Source organism: Dendroctonus ponderosae, unplaced genomic scaffold, assembly GCF_020466585.1.
Source record: "Dendroctonus ponderosae isolate FM_Combo_2020 unplaced genomic scaffold, Dpon_F_20191213v2 Dpon_F_20191213_5, whole genome shotgun sequence".
In the NCBI taxonomy this organism is placed as follows: domain Eukaryota; kingdom Metazoa; phylum Arthropoda; class Insecta; order Coleoptera; family Curculionidae; genus Dendroctonus; species Dendroctonus ponderosae.
In genome coordinates, this window is record NW_026018715.1 from 11,109,851 (window position 1) to 11,130,663 (window position 20,813).

At 35.6% G+C, this 20,813-nt stretch overlaps 1 protein-coding gene and 1 long non-coding RNA gene across 5 annotated transcripts in view; one reads left to right on the forward strand and one right to left on the reverse strand.

Annotated features, from left to right (window-relative positions):
* LOC109545751 (protein numb) overlaps positions 1–20,813 on the reverse strand; it is a 26,953-nt gene that overhangs the window by 4,140 nt on the left and 2,000 nt on the right. The window contains exons 1-6 of one of the 3 annotated variants that reach the window (XM_048666589.1): positions 13,174–13,837; positions 5,053–5,186; positions 4,889–4,997; positions 4,273–4,454; positions 1,753–1,951; positions 1,336–1,599 (exon numbers count right to left, since the gene is read on the reverse strand). In XM_048666589.1, the coding sequence (XP_048522546.1) occupies positions 1,336–1,599; positions 1,753–1,951; positions 4,273–4,454; positions 4,889–4,997; positions 5,053–5,186; positions 13,174–13,245 (960 nt within the window). In that variant the 5' untranslated portion in view covers positions 13,246–13,837. Of the gene's footprint in view, positions 1–1,335; positions 1,600–1,752; positions 1,952–4,272; positions 4,455–4,888; positions 4,998–5,052; positions 5,187–8,692; positions 8,712–13,173; positions 13,838–20,813 lie in introns of those variants that run through there. The other 2 variants (XM_048666590.1, XM_048666591.1) reach the window with 2 other exon arrangements.
* On the forward strand, positions 5,132–9,644 carry LOC125504492. 2 transcript variants are annotated; one of them, XR_007281529.1, is made up of 4 exons: positions 5,132–5,219; positions 7,563–7,903; positions 7,960–8,098; positions 9,256–9,644. It is a non-coding gene; the product is annotated as an uncharacterized LOC125504492 (long non-coding RNA). The 2 variants fall into 2 exon arrangements; XR_007281528.1 differs by lacking the exon at positions 9,256–9,644 and adding an exon at positions 8,260–8,501.

The window sequence follows — 20,813 nt, forward strand, 5'->3', positions numbered from 1 at the left end:
ATGTTCTTTTATCTCTGCCCATTTATTTTTTATACAGCTTATTGAGTAATCTATTGGTATATTTGTATATAATGATACAACATCCAGTGATATTATACGATGATTCTTTGGTATTTTTTGTTTTTTTATAAAATCACAAAAACTCCAAGAGTCTTTAATGTAATTAATATTGTGACGTTCCCAATACATTACTCAAAACTGCTGACAGATATTTAGATGGGTACGTTGGAGCATTTATGTTACTAACTATCGATCGTAATGGAATGTTTTCCTTATGAAGCTTTGGTAGGCTATGGCCTCATAAGGTGGTGGTTTTTAATTTAATTTATTATTTTATTTAGTTTTGTTTGTATAATGGTAGTAAGATCTTTTTTTCCGGTTTATATGTTTTTATATCACTTATTAAGCCTAGCATTTTCGTTTTGTATTCACTTTTTAACATAATTACAGTTTTGTTGCATTTATCTGCTGTTAGTATGCAAATGTTTGTGTTTTCATACATAAATTTTTTTGTTTCATTTATCAGTCCATTAACATGACATGCCATACTTTTATTTGTGTTTTGTTTTATTTTACCTTTGAAATTTGTTAAGATGTTACACAATTTATTTCTGATCTCGTTCTTTGCCTCATTGTTTAATGGGAAGATTCCATGTTCAATGCTTGTTATGATTTCTGAAATTGGACCATAGTGAGACTTATTTATGGAGAACCTTGGTCCAAGTGATGATCTTGTTGAACACAGTTTCATAATTTTGTTCTTGTTCATAAAACACTTTTATTTTATTTTGATAGCATGTTTATGTTGTAACGATATTTTAACATTATTAATGTCTTTGTCAATTTCATTCAGTTTGGAACAACAATTTTTTTTTTGATTTTATGTGTGATATGATGAGGCTGTTGACGAACTGTGATTGTTTTTTAAATTATTGAAATTTTTTTTTAACTATGTTATTTTAGAAAAACTGACGGTGGAAAAATACACCGAAACGTATTTTAATTGATAAATAAAGACAGTAAATGACTGAAACCCAGGAATTAATTTTGATTTGGAATTGAAACACAGTCAGGAAAGTATATACAATGAATGGTTTTAAAGACATAAATGGCACTCACTCACAATATTTGCTAACCTTTGGACAAATCTTCACAAATCTTAGCAACTGTACGTTTTTGGGTAACATTTCATACATACCGAATTATTGCAAACTTTTGGAAAAAAATTGATATTGCGACAGCGTTTAAAACCGTTAACTCTTTAAACTCTGATGATGCCTAAGCGCAAAATAAATAATAATAATAACGGATAAATAATAATAAACGGGTTCTCACCTCTGGAATGGGCGAAACGGGCTTCAAGTCCTTCCGCCCATTACTAGTAGGCGATGTCGGCGATTTGTACTGGTTCAAACGGGCGGTATTGCTGGGCAATTCGTTCACTCTCAGCGACATTTGCCTCTTAAACGGCGAGTTTTCTCCCAGCGTGCTGAACCCACGACAGCTCCCCTGCCTCTGAAGCAGACTTGGAGTCGCATGAGGCCGTTCGATGGCAAACGGATTGGCTGGAGTCGGCTTTGGATTGGCAACCACATCAACCTGAAACAAAATCCAGAGTTCTTCGTCTACAACTCTTCCATCTCAAGCTTTAACAATCGAAAAAACCTTCCCAGGTTTGAATGAGATCAAGATAAAACCGTGAGAACTTCTTAGGACAATAGGAGGTGGTTTAAGGTCAGAAAGATCACTTACAGCGCGTTCCGTTAAACCGGCCTGTCGAAATGATCCGGTACGAGTAAATGTGGAACTTTTCGCATCAAACAGCATCGTCACTCCGCACTCTTTGTCCCGCTTTTGCTTCCTCTCCAGGCAGACCGCAAAAGCGCATCCCACCGCGTGACTCAGTCGTTCACCTGATTCTCGAAGAGCCAAAAAACCATGGCACATCCATCTAAAACGCAAAATCAATTAGTCTGGAACTTACACTGGATTTTTTAAGGATTTTAAAGCATCCAGCAGCTAGACCCTAGAAAGAAGTTTGCTTTTTTTTACAAACTTTTTTTTGGGTATTTCGCCTCACAGAATTTCTTTTTTAAATTAATTTCTATCTTAATAATTGTAAATTAATTTTTGAGGCAAAATACCCAAAAAGAAGTTTGTAAAAAATAAATCCGCCTCAACAATATAGAACTTATCTACAAGTTTGCTTTTGTGCTATTGCCGAAACACTAAAATTTGTTTCTTCTAACTACACGAACTAAAACACCAAACATAGTAGACATGAGATAATGGAATGCAAAAATTTTGTACATTTTTGGACAAGATGGGAGATCAAAACGCAATCGTTGCCATCCACATACAAAATCTCATTTCTAAACACGAAATTTCCACTGAAAATGTAAAATTCGATGGTCCAAAGATTGAATTGCAAACTAAACAATGTCGAATTATGGTGAAAGAAAGGTAAGTTTTGAACAGCAGATGCATCAATCTCAAAAATTCGACAAATCTTCAACTGGACCTTGGCAGGTTCTTGAAAGAAGCAAGTGTTTGACACAAAAGAAGAAATTCTGTGTTTTCTAAAGGCAAACATTTTTGAGGCAAAATACCCAACAAGGAGTTTGTAAAAAAATGAATCCGCCTCAACAATATAGAACTTATCTACAGAAGAAGAAAACAAGCAACAAAAGTTTATGGATTTCCTTTTGTTAACTAAAAAATATACAAAATGTACGGTCAAAGAGTATTCAACACTTGATACCCACTAGAATAAAAAACATTGTAACATTAGTTAAAAATCATTTAAAAATCCTCGGGTTACCAACAATTTAATTTTAAAGTATTGATAAAGTCGTAAATTTGGATTAAATAATTTCGGAAAATCAATATTTACAGGTTTTTAACAGGCAGATCTTTACAGTTAATTGAGAACATTGATAGAAGGAGCAAATGCAGATTACATTTTTTCAGATTAAAGAAATGTGGAGAAATTTTATCTGTTTCTTATAGATTCTTTTACAACCCCTTAAAATCGAAATTTCTGGAAGCTTTTACGATTTTTTTCAGTTACTAAGGCGAGTCGACTGCCCTGACTGATTACCAACAAAAACACGAGTTTTTAAAAAATTCGTCAAGGAAAAACCAAGAATTTCTGAATGAGGCCCATAACATCACTCGAAAGAAAAAATCGGCTGCTTTAATTGAAGACTGCAAAATCACTTGAATAGGAAATTGCTAGGAGTTTCCAGGATGTTTTCAGTTACTAAGGGGAAACGATTGGTCGTTGGTATAAATACACGAGTTAAAAAAAATTGTTAAGAAGAAACCAAAAATCTCTAAAGCCTGCCCAAAATATCACTCGAAAGCGCAGAGAAATCTGTAGCTTTAAATGACGAAAACCTCACTTTAATAGGAAATTTCTGCAAATTTTCAGGATTGTTAAAAAAATCGACGCGATTGATTGGACAACATAGATTTTTTAAATATTCGTCAAGGAAAAAGAAAAAATCCTGAATGCGGCTCATAACATCACTCGAAAGAGAAAATCAGCTGATTTAAGTAAGAAAAAAAGTCACTTGATTAGGCAATTTGTGGGGAAAAAATTTAAAAAAAATGTCCAGAAACCAAGGAGGAGAAACCAAAAGTATCTGAAACCTGCCCAGAATATCACTCGAAAGAGAGAATCTGCGGTTTTAAATGAGGAAAACCTTACTTTAATAGGAAATTTCTGGGAGTTTTCAGAATTTTTAAATTTCGATGGTCCAAAGATTGAATTGCAAACTAAACAATGTCGAATTATGGTGAAAGAAAGGTAAATTTTGAACAGCAGATGCATCAATCTCAAAAATTCGACAAACCTTCATCTGGACCTTGGCAGGTTCTTGAAAGGAGCAAGTGTTTGACACAAAAGAAGAAATTCTGTGTTTTCTAAAGGCAAACATTTTTGAGGCAAAATACCCAAAAAGAAGTTTGTAAAAAATGAATCCGCCTCAACAATATAGAACTTATCTACAAGTTTGCTTTTGTGCCTTTGCCGAAACACGCCTTAAATCAAATAGGGTTTTTCATCGGCAATAATGAACGAGATAAACCCACCGGAAAGCATGGGAGCGTGAAAATTGCACGGTTGAGTTCTGATGAATCACTCATTGTCATTCGAAACTTGGCCTTCTGCATTGGTCAGCGATCGCGAGAAATTTTCGCTTAAATCACCTGACTCACCTCATGAAGTCAAACCGACTCACCTAGAAATGATTTTTGGTCTTTGCCTACCTTCGAGTTGTGCCATCTCTGCAAATGTAGCTGAAGCCCCTTTCGTGGTTGCGATCGGGGGCGCAAAACGACACTTTTTCGATTGTTTGGTCGACAATTAGCCCCTTGGTTTCCTCTTCGACCACCCTTAATCCGTCGCCGCTGACATGCAGAACAGCCCTGATCGGCCTGCGTCTTGATCCCTGGATAATTTGCAAAAAACCAACGTTTAACAACAGGCGAAAATAATGAATTCTAATTCTTCAGGCGCTACAATGCTCTAATTGGCCTGTGGGAACACGGTAGCGGGAACTAATTTTTAAAGCTCTTCTCATGTCAGAAAGTCTACCTTTCTACCCCGTCTTGTAACCTGTAACCTTCTATTTGGCACCCCATTTTTTCTGTGCACCCCTCGTTTCTTTCGCATGTAGAAAAATCCCTATTAATAGACGCTGCTCCCAAATGGACCGTTCCAGTCAAATTTACGGTGAGAAATCCCCTTGTAGTGAAACCGAACTGATATTGTATGTAAATTTTCAACAGGTAATTGGGAAGTCCATTAGGGGAGGTTGCAGTTGATGAACCGTTTTCTGCTTACAAAGGCTTCGGAGTTTTGCAGGTATTGAATGCTACTTACACTGCCAACCCTCAACACTTTAAGGGCCTCTTCGCACACCTGCATTCCCCTTGAGTCAAACACTTCCACACAACCCAGGTATTTGACTGCAAATGTACAAGTTGCCGATCTGAAAGCCCACATTGTCAATTTTTCTCCTTAAAATTACTATAGAGGTGAATTACCGGACGGCAGTTTCATCTGCGGACCATTGATGGGGCTTGGAACTTTCCGGAACTCGATCCTTCCGTCTTCGGAACGAGTCCCTGAAGGAACGACGCAGTCGGTCCATTTTTCGAGGAGAACGCAAACTCCGTCTCTGAAAAATAAGTTCAATTCTCAATCAATCTAGGTAAGAAATAACATTGACAATGATCGGGACGAATATATAATAATATAACCCAAACTATAATTTACATCTTGTAAAAGGAGACGCGCATCGAATTACACAACATGATGCCGGTCTTGTTATCTCTTCGCTGCCTAAACCAGCTTTCTAAAAATTAAAATGCCCACTCCTGCATAATTTTGGCAAAAAGAGGTCAGCAGCTAAGTTAAAATGTAAAATATTATCAATTCAAACTACTGAATGTTTGAGCTTAAGCACAAACCCGAAAGTGAAATTAAATAGCGCATTTGCATGATCAAGCTTTACAAATACGTACTTTTTACGTAAGTTTTATTGGATATTTGCATCGATTTGACTCAAGGATGGAAGATAGATGGATGTTAGTCGACTAATTAGGCGTCATCGCGATCAGTTCTGCAGGACTAGACAGAGACAAAGTTCAATTTAAATGGAAAATTTGTGTCTTTTCTCAGTATCGTCACGATTATTACAATCTGACCTTCCATTGGTTTATATGTACAATTGTATAAATTAAGCACCGTAATAACTTTKAAGATATACAGAGTGGTTTCTGACCGAACAATGGGCCATAAGTCTTGAAGCKAAAAATAKATTTAAAATCCCTTTGAAAAATATTTATTTCATTATGTCCCGTAAATCCCCTTAAATTTGAAGTCGCTGTGATCTTCATAGGCAAARTGACGCCGTTCTGAAGACTCGCATTAATCTTGAATTTTTGSTAGAAACATTTCTARATTGATGTTTGRAACAATAAAGAACGCAATTTAACGCTCTATCTCGCAGTGMAAACGATAGTTTYGTAGCTCAAGCGGTTCTCTAAATATGAGCCAAAACATAAGAGCGGTTCTAGAMTCACATTAACCTTGAATCTTCGCATTTTRCGTGAAAACTAGAAATATTTTTGCAATGAGATKTSTTGTATAAAAAATACGCAATTTAACGCTCCACCTCGCAATGAAAACTAGAGTYTCGTMRCTCAACYGGTTCTCTAAACTAAARACCCRCATTAATCGTGAATTTTCAAACATTTCTATAATAATRTTTCGAACAGAAAAACACGCAATTTAAGGCTCTATYTTACAATGAAAATTATAATTTCGTAGCTCAACCGGTTCTCTAGATATGAGCCAACGCATAAGAGTGGATCACCAATCTCAGGCAAATAATCCCCTACCTCTGGATTAATCGCGCATTAATCTTGAATTTTCGAGTTTTGCGYGAAAACTAGACATATTTTTGCAATTAGATTTGTTATTAAAAATGCGCAATTTAACGCTCTATATCGCAATGAAAACTAGAGTTTTGTAACTCAACCGGTTCTCTAAATGCCCGCCAACGAATAAGAGCGGTTCTGAAGACTCGCAGTAAAATTGAATTTTTGCATTTTGTACGAGTAAGTACGACATTTAATGCTCTATCTCGCAATGAAACTTTGAGGTTCGTAGCTCAATTGGTTCTCTAAATATGAGCCACCGAATAAGGGCGGTTCTGAACACGGTTAATTTTGAAATTTTTGCATTTTCCGTGCAAACTGAAAACACTTCTACAATGATGGTTGGTAGAAGAAAGTACACAATTTAACGTTCTATCTTGTTATGAAAACGGGAATTATGTAGCTCAACCGGTTCTCTAAATACGAGCTAACGAATAAGAACGGTTCTGAAGTCTCCCGTCATTCTTGAATCTTCGCATTTTATGTGAAAACATTTCTGCAAAGATGTTTAGTATAAACACGTCGATTCACAAAGCCGCAACAGAAACCGGTATATCGCATAAAAGCTTCACAACTTTTAAACCATTCAAGTTTAAAATAATGCAGGATTTTTCTGACGGCGATACAGATCGTCGAATAAAATGTTGCTAAAACTCACTCGCTCAATAATCGAAGACCTCAACTTAGTGAAAAATATATGTTTTCGTGTCGAACCTATCTTTTATTTAAATGGCAGAGTCAGCAAGCAAAGCGGTCGCTTTTAAGGGACGTAAAATGTATTTAAGAATCATCAGGTCCCAGATTATATCCAAAAAACCCGCGTTTTTCTTTCAGCGGAAATCTATGAAGGGATGCAAGAATCGGCTATAAAACCACTCATAATTCGTGAAGCCGAAAATCAGAGGAACAGTAATGGCAGTCAAATTTTAAAGTAAAACTTGCTGCATTTTAAACAGTGGATTGCCAGAAGGTGACCAATTGAATGGCCTCCCAGATCACCAGATAAAATCTGGAGTGTTTAAAATTATTTGACTCTCAAAACCGACTATATTTTTGCCTGGAAAATCACTTTTGTTTATTTATTATTATTTGACCGTTCAAATACTTTTCAGGAGAGGTAAAGAAAAATTAATTCCCTACATGAACAAGCGCATCAAAGACCTACATGTTGTCCCAGAAAATTCGAAATATAAGACAGAAACTCATGATGATGAAAAGTTTCCGGAGAGTCCACCGGACTAAGAAACATTAACATGGATAATCTATTATTATTTTTAGCCAATAGAATTACAAACTTCTATATGAATACGTGGAAAAAGCACATAAATACTTCGAGTCATCAATAAAGGAAAACATTGTCCTCAAAATTTATCATAAAATTAACCGAAGAGTTTTTGAGGCAACAGAATTTTTTTAAACATGTTTTAAAAATCGCAAACTGAGAAAATAACAGGTGAGAATAACACTCACCGATACGTGAAGAACTCATTTCTCAATTTCGTTATACAGGGTGTCCCGTAAACGCATGATCAAAACAGTACGCGACAAAAAAAGATAGAAAACTATCTGGTTCTCCTATTGATGTTCATTTTTAATCCTGACTTTTTCCAATATCGGAATGGAAGAATGTGAAGATATCTTCGCGGCAGTAAGTATAATAAAATAACTAAAAACATAACTTTTCCTTGGTGGCTGTATTCAATGTATTTTTGCTTCGGATAAACATTTAAGTACTTTCTTTCTTACGAAAATTTCGTGCTCTTGGTAAAATCTTGTCATTCAGAGTTTTTGCGCAAACATGATTTTTAGGTTTAATTGCTATTTAACAATTTTCTGCTGCGGAAAAGGCGGGATAAATGTTCCTATCGAAAGGCCCTCCAGCAGCCAGCTTGTCCTACCTAACGCCTTTAAACTTTTTGAGAAGCTTTAAAGAATAAAGTTTACGTCACTCCTGTAGATTAATATAATATATAATTGATAACAAATTTTGAGGCAAAAAGTGTTGTAGATTCGACTACAAACTATTTACTTTAAACCATGTGAGATGTCTGATGTGAGTGGGCCAATTTACAAAAGCTAACCGATTGAAAAGGTCAATTGAATGAACAGATTTACGTAAAAAAGCGCGTGTTTTCACTGTTCATTCATTGTGATTAATTATATGTACACAAATCAAACCGGCCAAGGTGTAAACTTGTTAAATAAACGACTAAATGTCCAGTGCTTTGTTCAAATTACTTACTAAAGATGGAAACATCACACCACTGTTCACCTTTGACACCGCACCAGTGCAGAATGTGCCAAATCAAATTTTCTTCCATAAAACCAACTACGTCAACCAAATAACTTTACAACTACAATAAGACTTTAGTCCTAATTTAGGTATGCAGATAACAGCAAAAAACTACGTTCGTTAATTAAGTTTTGTTACAGTCAGCTACATGGTTTAAGCCGAAACGCTGATTACTCAAAAAATGATAATCCAAACTGGAATTGGCCCGTTTCAGTTTCCACACACAAGCACTCAACAATTGTCTATAAATTATTAATGTTTTTAACCATAGACAGCAAGCAAATATATTAAAAGCAGCCTTGGCAGTTTGCATTAAACAGATGCCCAACACTCGTGTCGATTACCATTTTTCACTTTGAAATGCTTTAAACACTAGCAGGCAGAAAATACGTAATTTAGTAATTTTTTTGCAAGAATTGGCCTAGAATAGAATAGAATTTTTAATAGAACAGTGAAAAAAATTTGGTTATTTTACGTGATACTTTACTGAAATTTTTTTGTTTTTTTTTCAGGTCGTAGCACTTATATTATTTAGGCATCTTAAATGGAAAACAGTAGCTAAATTTAAGCTATTCCCCTATTTATGCCGAATAGTTGTCATATCTACAGGGTGTCGTTTTTCATCGTACTTCGTTCTGAATGATTTCATTCAAATGAACCTTTCAATGGGACAAAGAACAGAACTACACGTTAAAAATGCCTGCATCTCTGGACCGATCTTTATAGGAATGCAATCTAATTTTGGATCGCCCTGTATGAGACATTCAAGTCACAATTGCATTTCATGAATTATAACATGCTGAGAGTCGACGGCCTTCTTGAAGTGGAATGTTTCAACTTCCCTTATGGCGGCGTCAAAAATGCAAATGAGGCAAACACATGTCTTAAATATAAATATATCCATGCCGTAATATGTGCGCTGTTTCTTCGAAGCGCCATTAAAGTTGAAGAATGGATAAAATCGCAAGTTTCTCTTCAACTGAAAGTGGATGAGATCTAAATCGTTATCGGCGCAAATAATCGTCTACTATCTATAGGCCAGAAAACATTTATCAGTGAACGAGTGGATAGGGGATCAGGAAATGAGTACTTATCGATTTTTGTAGTATTTTAAGACACGATAGGGGCTTATGAACTCCATTAATGGTGCTGGCTTGATGGCTTTTTCGCATGTACTTTCATTGCTGAGGAATGGGGAACGAAAGGAAGTTTACCGTCTTGAGCAACCGTAAACGACCGAACTTCCACATTGTATAAACCAAATCCTCTGCTAAAATTTCATCCGTTCATCCAACGTTAAAGTCATCGAAACGATCTAAAAGAAAGCTTTTCATCGGCGATTTCACATTAAGCAATAATCCATCTGATCCGACTCAAGTTACGGTAATCAGAATTTTTAATGAGTCACGGAAATTAGACTTAATGCAGCCAAATATCAGTTTGAGTCGATGACTCCCCAAAAATTCCTTTCCAATGAGTTCACATCCGAAGTGATATCGACTCAAGCTTAAGACACCATGACTCATTTGAATGTGATTTCTAAGAATCGTGTGCACTTGACTCTTAACTTGTCAACTCATGAAGTGATTAAAAATCGAATCGAGGAAAAACACAAAAATTAGGTATTTTTTTAAATACTCACAATGATAAAAAGTGTGCCACAAAATCTACAGCAAGAAAAACAAACTGTTTTTTGAATTGTGATTGTGAAGTGATCATTTTTTTTGTTATAGGTACACAATATACAGGGTGTCTCAGGGTCAGCGTCCATGAGAATATTTCGGGAAGTAATGCGATTTGAAACCCGCAAATTTGGACAATGAGATTTCCGGAGACGCTCTTTTCAGATGAAATAATAGTCGGTTAAACCAGAAGTTGTCTTAAACTAACTTATTCTAAATGAAACACCCAAACCTGTGTGCTTTTGTGTGGGAGATGCGAATTTTTAAGTGAGCGGACGCAGTTGACCGACAACACCATCAATTTTGTGAGTCACATTTACAAAGCCGGCAAAAATCAGGTTCCGGGTGGATTTTTCTGAAACTTTCCAAGTCTATCGGATCAAATGTCCACTAAAGTTGGTAACAGACTCAACTTCCTGTGTGCTTTAGTTTGGGAGACGCGAATTTTTAAGTCAGAGCGCAAATATTTTTTTTACAAAAATTCAAGTTCACGACTTGCGAACAATTTTCAATAAAATATTTCGATTTTCTGCTCCAAGAATGCATTATTAGCGTTCAAATACATCTAAAGTTTGCCTAAAGTATGACAATTCTGGGGTTTACATAAAGTGTGAAAGTTCAAAATGTTTTTGACTTAAAAAGTGGATATCCGGCCTTCAAACCCTTATAACTTTTCAGTTTTCTAACCGAGTTTAGTTTTCTCAACCGTAATTTTTAGGGAACATCAACGCAGTTTTGTTTTGTTTAAAGAAAGTGCGATTTTCGTGCCTGAAAATGCTTGTTTGGCACTTGAATCCATCTCAAGTTTGGCTAAAGTGTAAACTAGAAAATTGTTTTGCTCGATGTTCAAATCGTAATAAATCTTACATTTCTTAACCGATTTGAATTGACTAAAAAGTGTTTACAGGTTTTACAGCAGATGGTGCTCTTTAGAACCAGTTATACCCAAATATGTTTTTCAAATAATCGAATTTTCGACCTCAAATGCTCTGGAATTTTGTTAACAATGCCAACATTGATATTATATTGCTTTGGTCAATTTCAAATTTCCACCTGAAGCCAGTATTAAGAGAAAGACGTGAAAAATTCTTACTGAAACAAAATGCCATGAAACTTAAATCAAGTTTTCATGAAAAATCGTTCAAAAAGCTTTCAAAACGCACTTTGAGAAAAAACAAACAAAAAAATTTGAAAAATGTCCTTTTGACAGGTAGTTTTTAGAAAAAATTAAGAAAAATTGCAGAGTTCAAAATAAAAAATGAAAATCACTAGAAAAAACGGACAGAAAGTCAAAAACATTCAAAAAGTGAACAATTTGGCAGGTTCTCAATGTTATCTCCCAGAATTCCACTTATTTTGTTTTATTTTATATGCTTTTAAACTTTTTTTGACAGAGAATAAAAATTAGGGAATAAAGATATTAACGAGCACAATAATATCTAATTTTGCAACTGAGATTTTGAGTTTCAGTCTATCATCTTTGAAAATACATTCGATTTTACTCGATACCCTGATAATGATAACATTTTATGAAAAGCTATATTTTGCTCAGAACGGATAGAGTAGGGTAGAAAAACTTTTCATTAAAGGTATAAAGAAATATAGAAAGGAACACAAGCAAAAGTATTATACAAAATGTTCCATATAAAATAACGAAGTTGTTGAAGAATGTCGCAGATATTTCATCTGAAAAGAAGGTTTCCGAAAATATCATTATCCAAATTTGCAGGATTCAAATCGCATTACTTCCCGAAATAAGCAAATGAACGCTGACCGTGAAACACCCTGTAGTTTTTAGTTATTCGAATTTAAGGATGAAAATTCGCAGTTTGGTGTTCATAAACCAAAAATTTCTCCGTCGTCTTTAGGCACAACATTTTGAAATTTTGTGGGATAATCGAGTTAATATTTGGTTTGCAAAATATTGGCCTTTGAAACTACAGGGCGGTCATAATATTCATTCCATTTCACAAAAAAAAAATTTCTCTAAATGACAAATATAACGGTCATTAAAAAAACGAAATTTCTATAAAACTGAAACATTTATGGGTAATTATTTAGCATAAATGACAGGTTTTCTTATCCTGAATTAAACACACTGGCAATATACGGGGTGTGCCATTTAAAAAGCATAAGATATTTACGATTGAAGATAGACGTTAAATTGAATGCCCTGCAGTTTCAAAAACAAATATTTCGCCAAATTTCAAACTCTTATCGCCTAAAAACGGCAGAGAAACTTTCGATTTTCCAACACCATGAAGCACCACAAAAATGCGAATTTCCGTTGTTAAAGCCGAATAACTTAAAAAATTTGCCCAATTCCGATCACAGTTTGTATTACAACTTTTCGGACGCACACTGTATAATTGTGAATATCTTTAAAATTTGCGGGTTCAGTCTTTATATGCTTAAGACAATGAGAATTTTGAATCAAACAATACCGGTTAAGCCCAAACTGCCCAAACTTACTCCAACGTTGGGACAGAGTGTAATAAATCAGTCTGCCACGTGCCGATCGATACGGTTAGGCCGAGTTCAGATGGCCATTTCTGCTACGGGGGGCCGTCACAAAATAGCTCCAAACCCAGCAGCCACCAAAAATCTTATTTTTAAACTTTTATTTTTATTACTAAACTTTCATTAGCTTTTGATGAAAATTGAGGCAACAATTTAATGTCCTGCAGAAATTTTAGCAGCAAATTTTTTTGGTAATATTCACAACTCCAGTGATTTTTCTATACTTACGGTGTGTGCATCTCCAAACTTGGGGGCATCCCGCCTATCCAAGGGAATATGATTTGATGGATGATTGCCCATGATTCGGTCGCAAACAGCACCACTAAACACTCATTTATCCCCCGACTCGAATTTAGTCCCGAGAAACAGATGCACACTGGCACAGATGCTCAATGAAGGGCTCGCCGTTTGAAAACCGATATTTTCAGCGCTTTATGTATGAAACCTTGCACCTTTCCATTAGAGACATTTTAGTTAGAAACTGCACCATGCAGGCTGTTCTTCTCCTATGAATGCAAATGGCAGGCAGGATACCTCCTTTCTTGTACACCGGACGGCCTTGAACATTCCTGAGGTCAGCACTCCGAAAATAACTGCACTGATCAAGTAGCTGATTTAGCTCCAAATTCCTATTCCTTCAACTGCAGATTGGGGGGTCGATGGGAGATTCGCACAGCCACACTTGATAAAACGGCACCCGCGAAAGTGACCGTTACAACCGTTAGAAGGCGCGAAACGCAAGCGGATTTTGCGCTGAAATTTCACACGAAACGAAAATTAGTTGTAATTGGGGAATTGAAGACAATAAAGAAACCAAAGCTGGGTCCAACGGCAGTTACCACAAATCCATTGCAACCATCCGGATGGACTGATCTGATGACGGTTAGTTGAGTTGAATACATATTCCCATTGCCCACATTGACTAGCACTACCAGCAGCGTTGCCAGGTCAAGAACTACGAAAGCAGTAGAATAGACGGTAAAAAAACGGTAGAAAATTATTAAGATTAATTAATGTCTGTAAATTTATGGTGTTCGAACTTTTTAAGTAGTTTTCCAACGTACTTTTCGCCTTCATCACCTTTTGAACAARATGTTTTAATRTATAAACAAAATAKAAAATAACCGAGTTCTACTACCTTGTCCAAACTTTTTTGAGCCCCTTGGCCCCCAAATATATATTTTTCAATTGTCTTGTGGTTGTCTGGATTTTTAACTTTTCTACAAACTTCTTGTTGGGTATTTATTGATTCATTTTTTATTTTTATTATTTATATATTTATTATTTTTTAATTCACATAACTGACAATTTGCACAGACGAATTCTCAGAGCGAATTTTCATATACTGTATTATCCTACTATTGTTACCCAATTTATTAACATACTCTTTTTTAGGTTAATTTATGTTCTTTTGATAACGATAGCAGAAAATAGCTATCGAAACGTCAAGGTAATTTTTCAAATTAATCTCTTTACTAATTGGAATTTTCTCTTACAGATTGAGCCTAAGTGTGTCGCAGGATACCCTCTAGGTATAGTTCTTGATTACTTTTTGATAAATAATTCGTTCTTATTGCGAAATAGGAGCACTATTTACCAATCTGCAATAAAAGACGTGAGGAAATTCTGTCTTTTTTAAAGACAAAAATTTTTGAGGCAAAATACTCAACAAGAAGTTTGTAAAAAAATGAATCCGCCTCAACAATATAGCACTTATCTGCAACTTGGATTTTTAACATTGATGTTATGCGGGAGACTGGCTTCTGAAATATTATTCTTCAACCGAGAACTAAATAGAATACATTTGGGCATTATTTAATAACTTGCATATCGACTAGTGCCAATACGATTTCCATTATCAATTAATTAAAAAAATAATTACAGGCAAGGACCAGGTGGAAAATGTTGTTGAGGTTCCAACTAAGAAAAAATTAAATTTAAACACGAAAACACTGGAAATGGTGAAACGGGACGCAGTTTAGTAGGCCTGGGTAACACTGTGTTGAGTTGTTACCGCTGTCTGAGTTAACGAGTGATAACTCATCGGTTCATGAGTTATAAGTCATTTATTAAATCCCAAAGGTGGAAGTCGAGTGATCGAGCAGTAAAGTTGATACTCTTTGATCGCCTATAGTAAAATTCCAAGCAATCTAGATTGTGTAATATAGAAATTCTGTATATCGGCATCTTTAAGGCTTGAGATGGATGGACGAGTGGAAAGTTTCGTATCCAATCATCGAAAACAGGAAACTTTTGGTTTCAACTCTGCTAAACTTATATCTGGTACCGCTCTTTACTGATCTCTAAAAGTTTTTTGGAATTTTATAATTTTTTATATTGCTGGCATAAAGAAGATGAAATTTGAGTTGAAAATATTCGAAATTTATTCAATTGCGTTGGTTAGCTTTATTGGAAAATTGTCTAAAAGAGTGTTTTGAAATTAGTGTTTACTTCTGTGTCACCAACAATGGCAAAATATGTTTTAATGCAACACTAGCAGTTTGCAATGTTTATGCAGATTAAATATTAAAACGAAACTTATGTTTCATATTCTTGTAGGCCTGGGTAACACTGTGTTGAGTTGTTCCCGCTCTCTAAGTTAACGAGTTATAACTCATCGGTTACGGAGTTATAAGGCATTTGTTACAGCTTTACGAGACCCGAGACTGAAATTTTCGCATTTAAAAAAAAGGTCCTCAACATTTTTTCTGAGTAACATGTCTGAGTCCAAAGGAAGTCGACGAGTTTTCTTGTAAAATCGATTATTTTTTTGCATAAAAGTTTGTCAGAATTTTACAGTAAAACGTTAGGAAAAACGCGGTTTTTCTGCTTAGAGACAGTATTGTTTAGAAATATTGACCTGAAAGTGAAGAAACCCCAGTTTCCAAGAGTTTTCCAATTAAATGATTATAAACTTTCGCTTTTTCAGTTCGGGGAAATATTATTGGAAAAACACCCAGAAATAATTATTACGGTTTTGTCCATAATTCGAAGCTGCAAAGTTTTCCAAAAGTTTTTATAAACTTTTTACAAAATTTATCTTGTAATTTTTCGCGTAAAAGACTTCCAGATCGTCAGTATTTATAAGTGAAACTCTACAAAACAGAGCATTTTGGAGCAGAAAGTAAAGCGAAAAAAATGAGTCAAAACTAAAAAATCACATTTTTTTAACAAACTGTACAGTCTTCAGAGGTATGAAGGTGACGAGATTTCCAAATAAACTGTTATAAACTAGTTTATTTTGTTCGTTTTTTAATAGAAAATAGTTGTTTTTTGCTCCAAATTCGAAGCTGGAAAGGGATTCCAAAAGTGTTTACAAAGCCACGAAGGATTCGAAATTTATTTCATAATTTTTCGAGGAAAATACCTTAAGATTGTCACCATTTTTAAGTGATACTTTAGAAAATTGATCAGTTAGAAGGTAGAGCTTTGCTAAAACTGGAAAATTCTGAAATTTTGAAGAAATTTTAAAATATTATTAATAAATGGCTCTTAAAATAAATCTGAAAACAAGTAAAAAGTCAAACAATTTCCTAGCAACGGAACTGAGTTACTGCGCCGGTGCGTTGGGTTGGCGCACCAAGCCATTTGCGTAGCACTGCGCCAACTCCTAAAAATTCACCCAGGCTTACAGTTTAGGGGCTTAAACCGGTTTTTTGCGATTTGTGGCGAAAAGTGACCGTCTAGCAGAAAACGTTCAATGGAAGAATTTTTGAGAACTGTTGGCAGTTTCAAACATTTTCATAAGAAGACATTGTTTTATTTACCATTTCATCAATTATATTGAAACTAGTTAACGTAAAGTTTTAGCGGTAGATTTTCAAAGCTTTGCGGTAGAGCGGTAGCTCTCACCATAAAAACGGTGGATCTACCGCAAAATCAGTAGAGCTGGCAAGCCTGACTACCAGTCCTGAATACATCGGCCCAGGTAAACGCACCCATACCCCCGACCATCAACGGATTTTGATGACACCGACATACCGGGTATGTCGAGAAAATGTCTCTAGCCATCTCCCTTCCTTTCACGCTGGTGGTACCGATAAAGTGAGATGGATGGTCGCATTTACGACACACCCATCACGGTGGGACTAGGTGGGTCCAGGTGGGTCGGCGCCGGTCGGAAGGTGTCGCACTTATTCGGATCGACAACGTGCGTTTGACTGGTTGAAACTCACCGTCACTATTAAATGGATTTCGTCATAAAGAATGGCCTGTGGTTATTGGTGATTGGAAAAATGCTGATAATTGGTGAAAAGTGGGACACCTTAGTAAACCTTGCAGGGTCTGCTAGATTGCAAGGTGAATATCAACAATAATGCTGGCTACTGTTAGTTATTTAGATGGATGTTCTTTTGCTCAAGAACTGTTCAATCTTCAAAACGACTTCAGCAGTTTGAAAATGGCAAATTGACGAAATCTAGCCATCCAATGGACAACCAAACTGCTGCCTCTTGAAATGTTTTATCATAAAATCAACTTTGCGTCTTGGGAAGAAACTCTGGAAAAATCTATGAATGTGTATTAAGAAGCACAAGAATGAACAAATAATTTACGAAACAGAAATCTTTGTTTAGCTTCAAGCTTCAGCTAAGAATTAGAAACTGAGAAAATTAGAGCTGAGAATGGCACTCTGCATCACAAACTATTAACAAGATGATCAAACATAATAATCAAAATAGTCAAAACTGTCTGGTACTTCTGCAATTCATGACCAAAGTCGTCGAAAAAAGGGTATTTTCTAATATCGGAAGAATGTGAAAATGTGTCAGCGGCTCTGAGTACAATAACTAGCAGAACTTTTCCTTCGGTGGTTGTAGTCTTTTTCATTTTTGCTCCGATTAAACATTGACCCTTTCCCGATATTATCGTGCTCAAAATCTTATAGCATTCATAGTTTTTTCGTAAATAAAAAGTTCCCGTTACCTTCCGATTTAACAATGTTTTACTGCTACTATAACTGCCCATTATACTCCCAAAAAGACGGAGAAATGTTTCTGTCGAAAGGGCCCCAGCTCCTCCTCCGAGCTAACGCCTTTAGATTTTTTTGGGGGAATTTTTGAGAATAAAGTTTGCGCTACTTCTATAGATTCATTTCTGAGAAAAAATATCGAATTTTGTAACTATTTCCAAAATGTTGATTTTCACGCACAATTTTCGAAATTATTGAAAATAAAGCTGTGTACTGAAGGTGAGCTAAATTGGTATTTTTGGTAAAACCTCGTATTAACACCAAATAATATGCGGTGGAAAAACAACAAACAGACAACAATCGACTGATGCGTATTCAAATACGCGTCTAAATGTTAATTAATAATTTATTTGGGCTTTATAATTCTGTTTTTTAACGTCAAGAACTAGAAAAAGAAGCAACTTCAAGAAAACCAGTTAGTCGAATTACGTGATTCCTTTCACATGTTTCCCTCAAATGAATTTTATTTCTGCGTGCAGTCAAGGAATCAGAAGTGAGGTTCAAAGTTTGGCCCCATCAGAAAATTTTGGGAAACTTGCCAGAGCCACTTTCCCAGCCCCTTTTCTTAGGGGGGCAAACTTTTCAGGATAAAGAGACGATTTTAGCCCTGAATTTTTTAGACAATCTCTACTTTTGGCGCCCCAAAACCTGGCGTTCCTTTCCAATATTTTGAAGCAAATGGGACAGAATTGCATGACCCACGAGTGTCCGCCTAAAACAGCTTTAGAATTCGATACTGAACTAAGAACCTGGCAATGATTTATTAATTAATCTACTAACCATGAGAGTGTGAAAAAAATAAAAACGACCAACTCGTCCGCCTCAAAATAGGCTCATCTGCATGTCTTCTCAAAATTCCCAATTTTCACACATTCCGTCGATCAAACAGTACAACAATTCTCATTTATGCATGGGAATTTCGAACAGGTACAGAGGGGGGCTTATTTGTCGCTACGGAATTATCCCACGGTCTCGCCCTATGTAACGGTTACGATCCCCTCCTGAGGACTTTCGGTCAGACACCATATAAACGCTCGCAATGGATTCAGTTTCAGAAAATCGAACTGATGATCTAATTTTTTAAGATTCCCATCATTTTTATATAAAAAATGCACACTGGTTTTAGTGGAATTTTCAACTTTCTTGGACTTTTCTTGGTTTGGGCGAGTCACTTCTGGTACACTTAGTAACTTTAACTTACCAGAAAAAGTGACAAGCTTCTGATTTATCCTCTACTAAAATTAAAATTTCATTTTGATGATTAATAAGGAAGGGAAAAGTTCTCTTAACATTTTTAGTGCGACGCCCTGTTTTTGAGTCAAAAAATAAAAGTGGAAGCGTTGCAGTATTCGAGTTACCAAGTGCTCAAAGCATTATAAACCGGAGCCTTTTAATCAAAGAAATTTATAAGTACCTGCTTTTCCCCAAACTAAAAATTAGTTTCCCATTTCATGATCAATTAGGCAGAGAAAAGGTATCTTCACATTTGTATGGGCGACGCCCCATTTTAGCGCAAAAAAAATTAAAGTTGATTCAGTGCAGTGTTCGAATCGTCAAGTGCAAGTGAGCTTAAATATTCCCTAACTTTTGACTAAATATTTTTTCGGTCGCTTATCCGATTTCAATAATTTTTTTATTAAATTATAGCTCCATTCGTCTTCTAGTAAGCCCGTGCTTTTTCATAAACTAATTTTTTTTCCCAATTTCATAGTCAATTAGCAAGCGAAAATGTCTTAAAACTTTTTTGTCCGGCGCCCCATTTTGGAGTAAAAAAATAAAAGTTGAAGCTTTGCAGTCTTCGAGTTGCCAAGGGCTCAAAACATATTACAAACCGGATACTTTTAATTTAACAAAAATAGCTAAGTGCGCTTCTTTTCCTAAACTAAAAATTCGTTTCTGATTCCTCAATCAATTAGGAAGAGAAATGGTCTCGTGACATTTTTTTGTGTGCAGCCCCATTTTCGAGAAAAAAAAAGAGTTGTTAAGTTCTCATAACATTTCAATATACATAGAAAACTTTTAAATTTGTTCTTCAAAATGTTCTTCAAAGTGTTAGTTGAAAGACGATTAACCGTAAGTGGCGTGCTATTGAGACATATTTTGCAGCATTTTAAAGAAAATGATCAGTAGAAACTGCTTTGCACATAAAACATTGAATTATATGTACCAAGGGCGGATCCCGGGGGGGTCATGGGAGTCATGATCCCCATTCAATTCTCTATCCAACGATGCCAAAACGAATTCTCTGGCTCGAATGGTTCCTGAGGAACTTCGAAGTGGATTTTGCAACTCAAAAAAAAACCACGCAAATCTAAAACTTCTTGAATTCAAGCATTTTTTGAGAAAACTGTCAACATTTTCTTATCCATGGTTCACTTTCTAAAAAGGCCATTTATTTCTGCCTAGGATGATGTACAAATGAGCGTTCTCGCTCATTTTGCCTCCGAGATATGAGCAAAAACGGGACAGAAAACATGAAATTTTGGCATAATCTTGAACTTAAGTGTTTGATATTCAAATTTCGCTTTCTGGGTCAAAACTATTCGAATTTGCTAACTCTCGTTGTTACGACTGAATCGAGTTTTCAATTCTCTATCCAACGATGCCAAAACGAATTCTGTGGCTCAAATGGTTATTGAGAAACATCGAAAAAAGCAGCCTCATGTTCAGGTGGATTTTGCAACTCACACAAAAACCACGCAAATCTAAAACTTCTTGAATTCAAGCATTTTTTGAGAAAACTGCCCACATTTCCTTATCGATGGTTCACTTTCTAAAAAAGCCATTTATTTCTCTCTAGAATGATCTACAAATGAGCGCTCTTGCTCATTTTGCTTCCGAGAAATGAGCAAAAACGGGACGGAAAACATGAAATTTTGGCATAATCTTGCACCTAAGT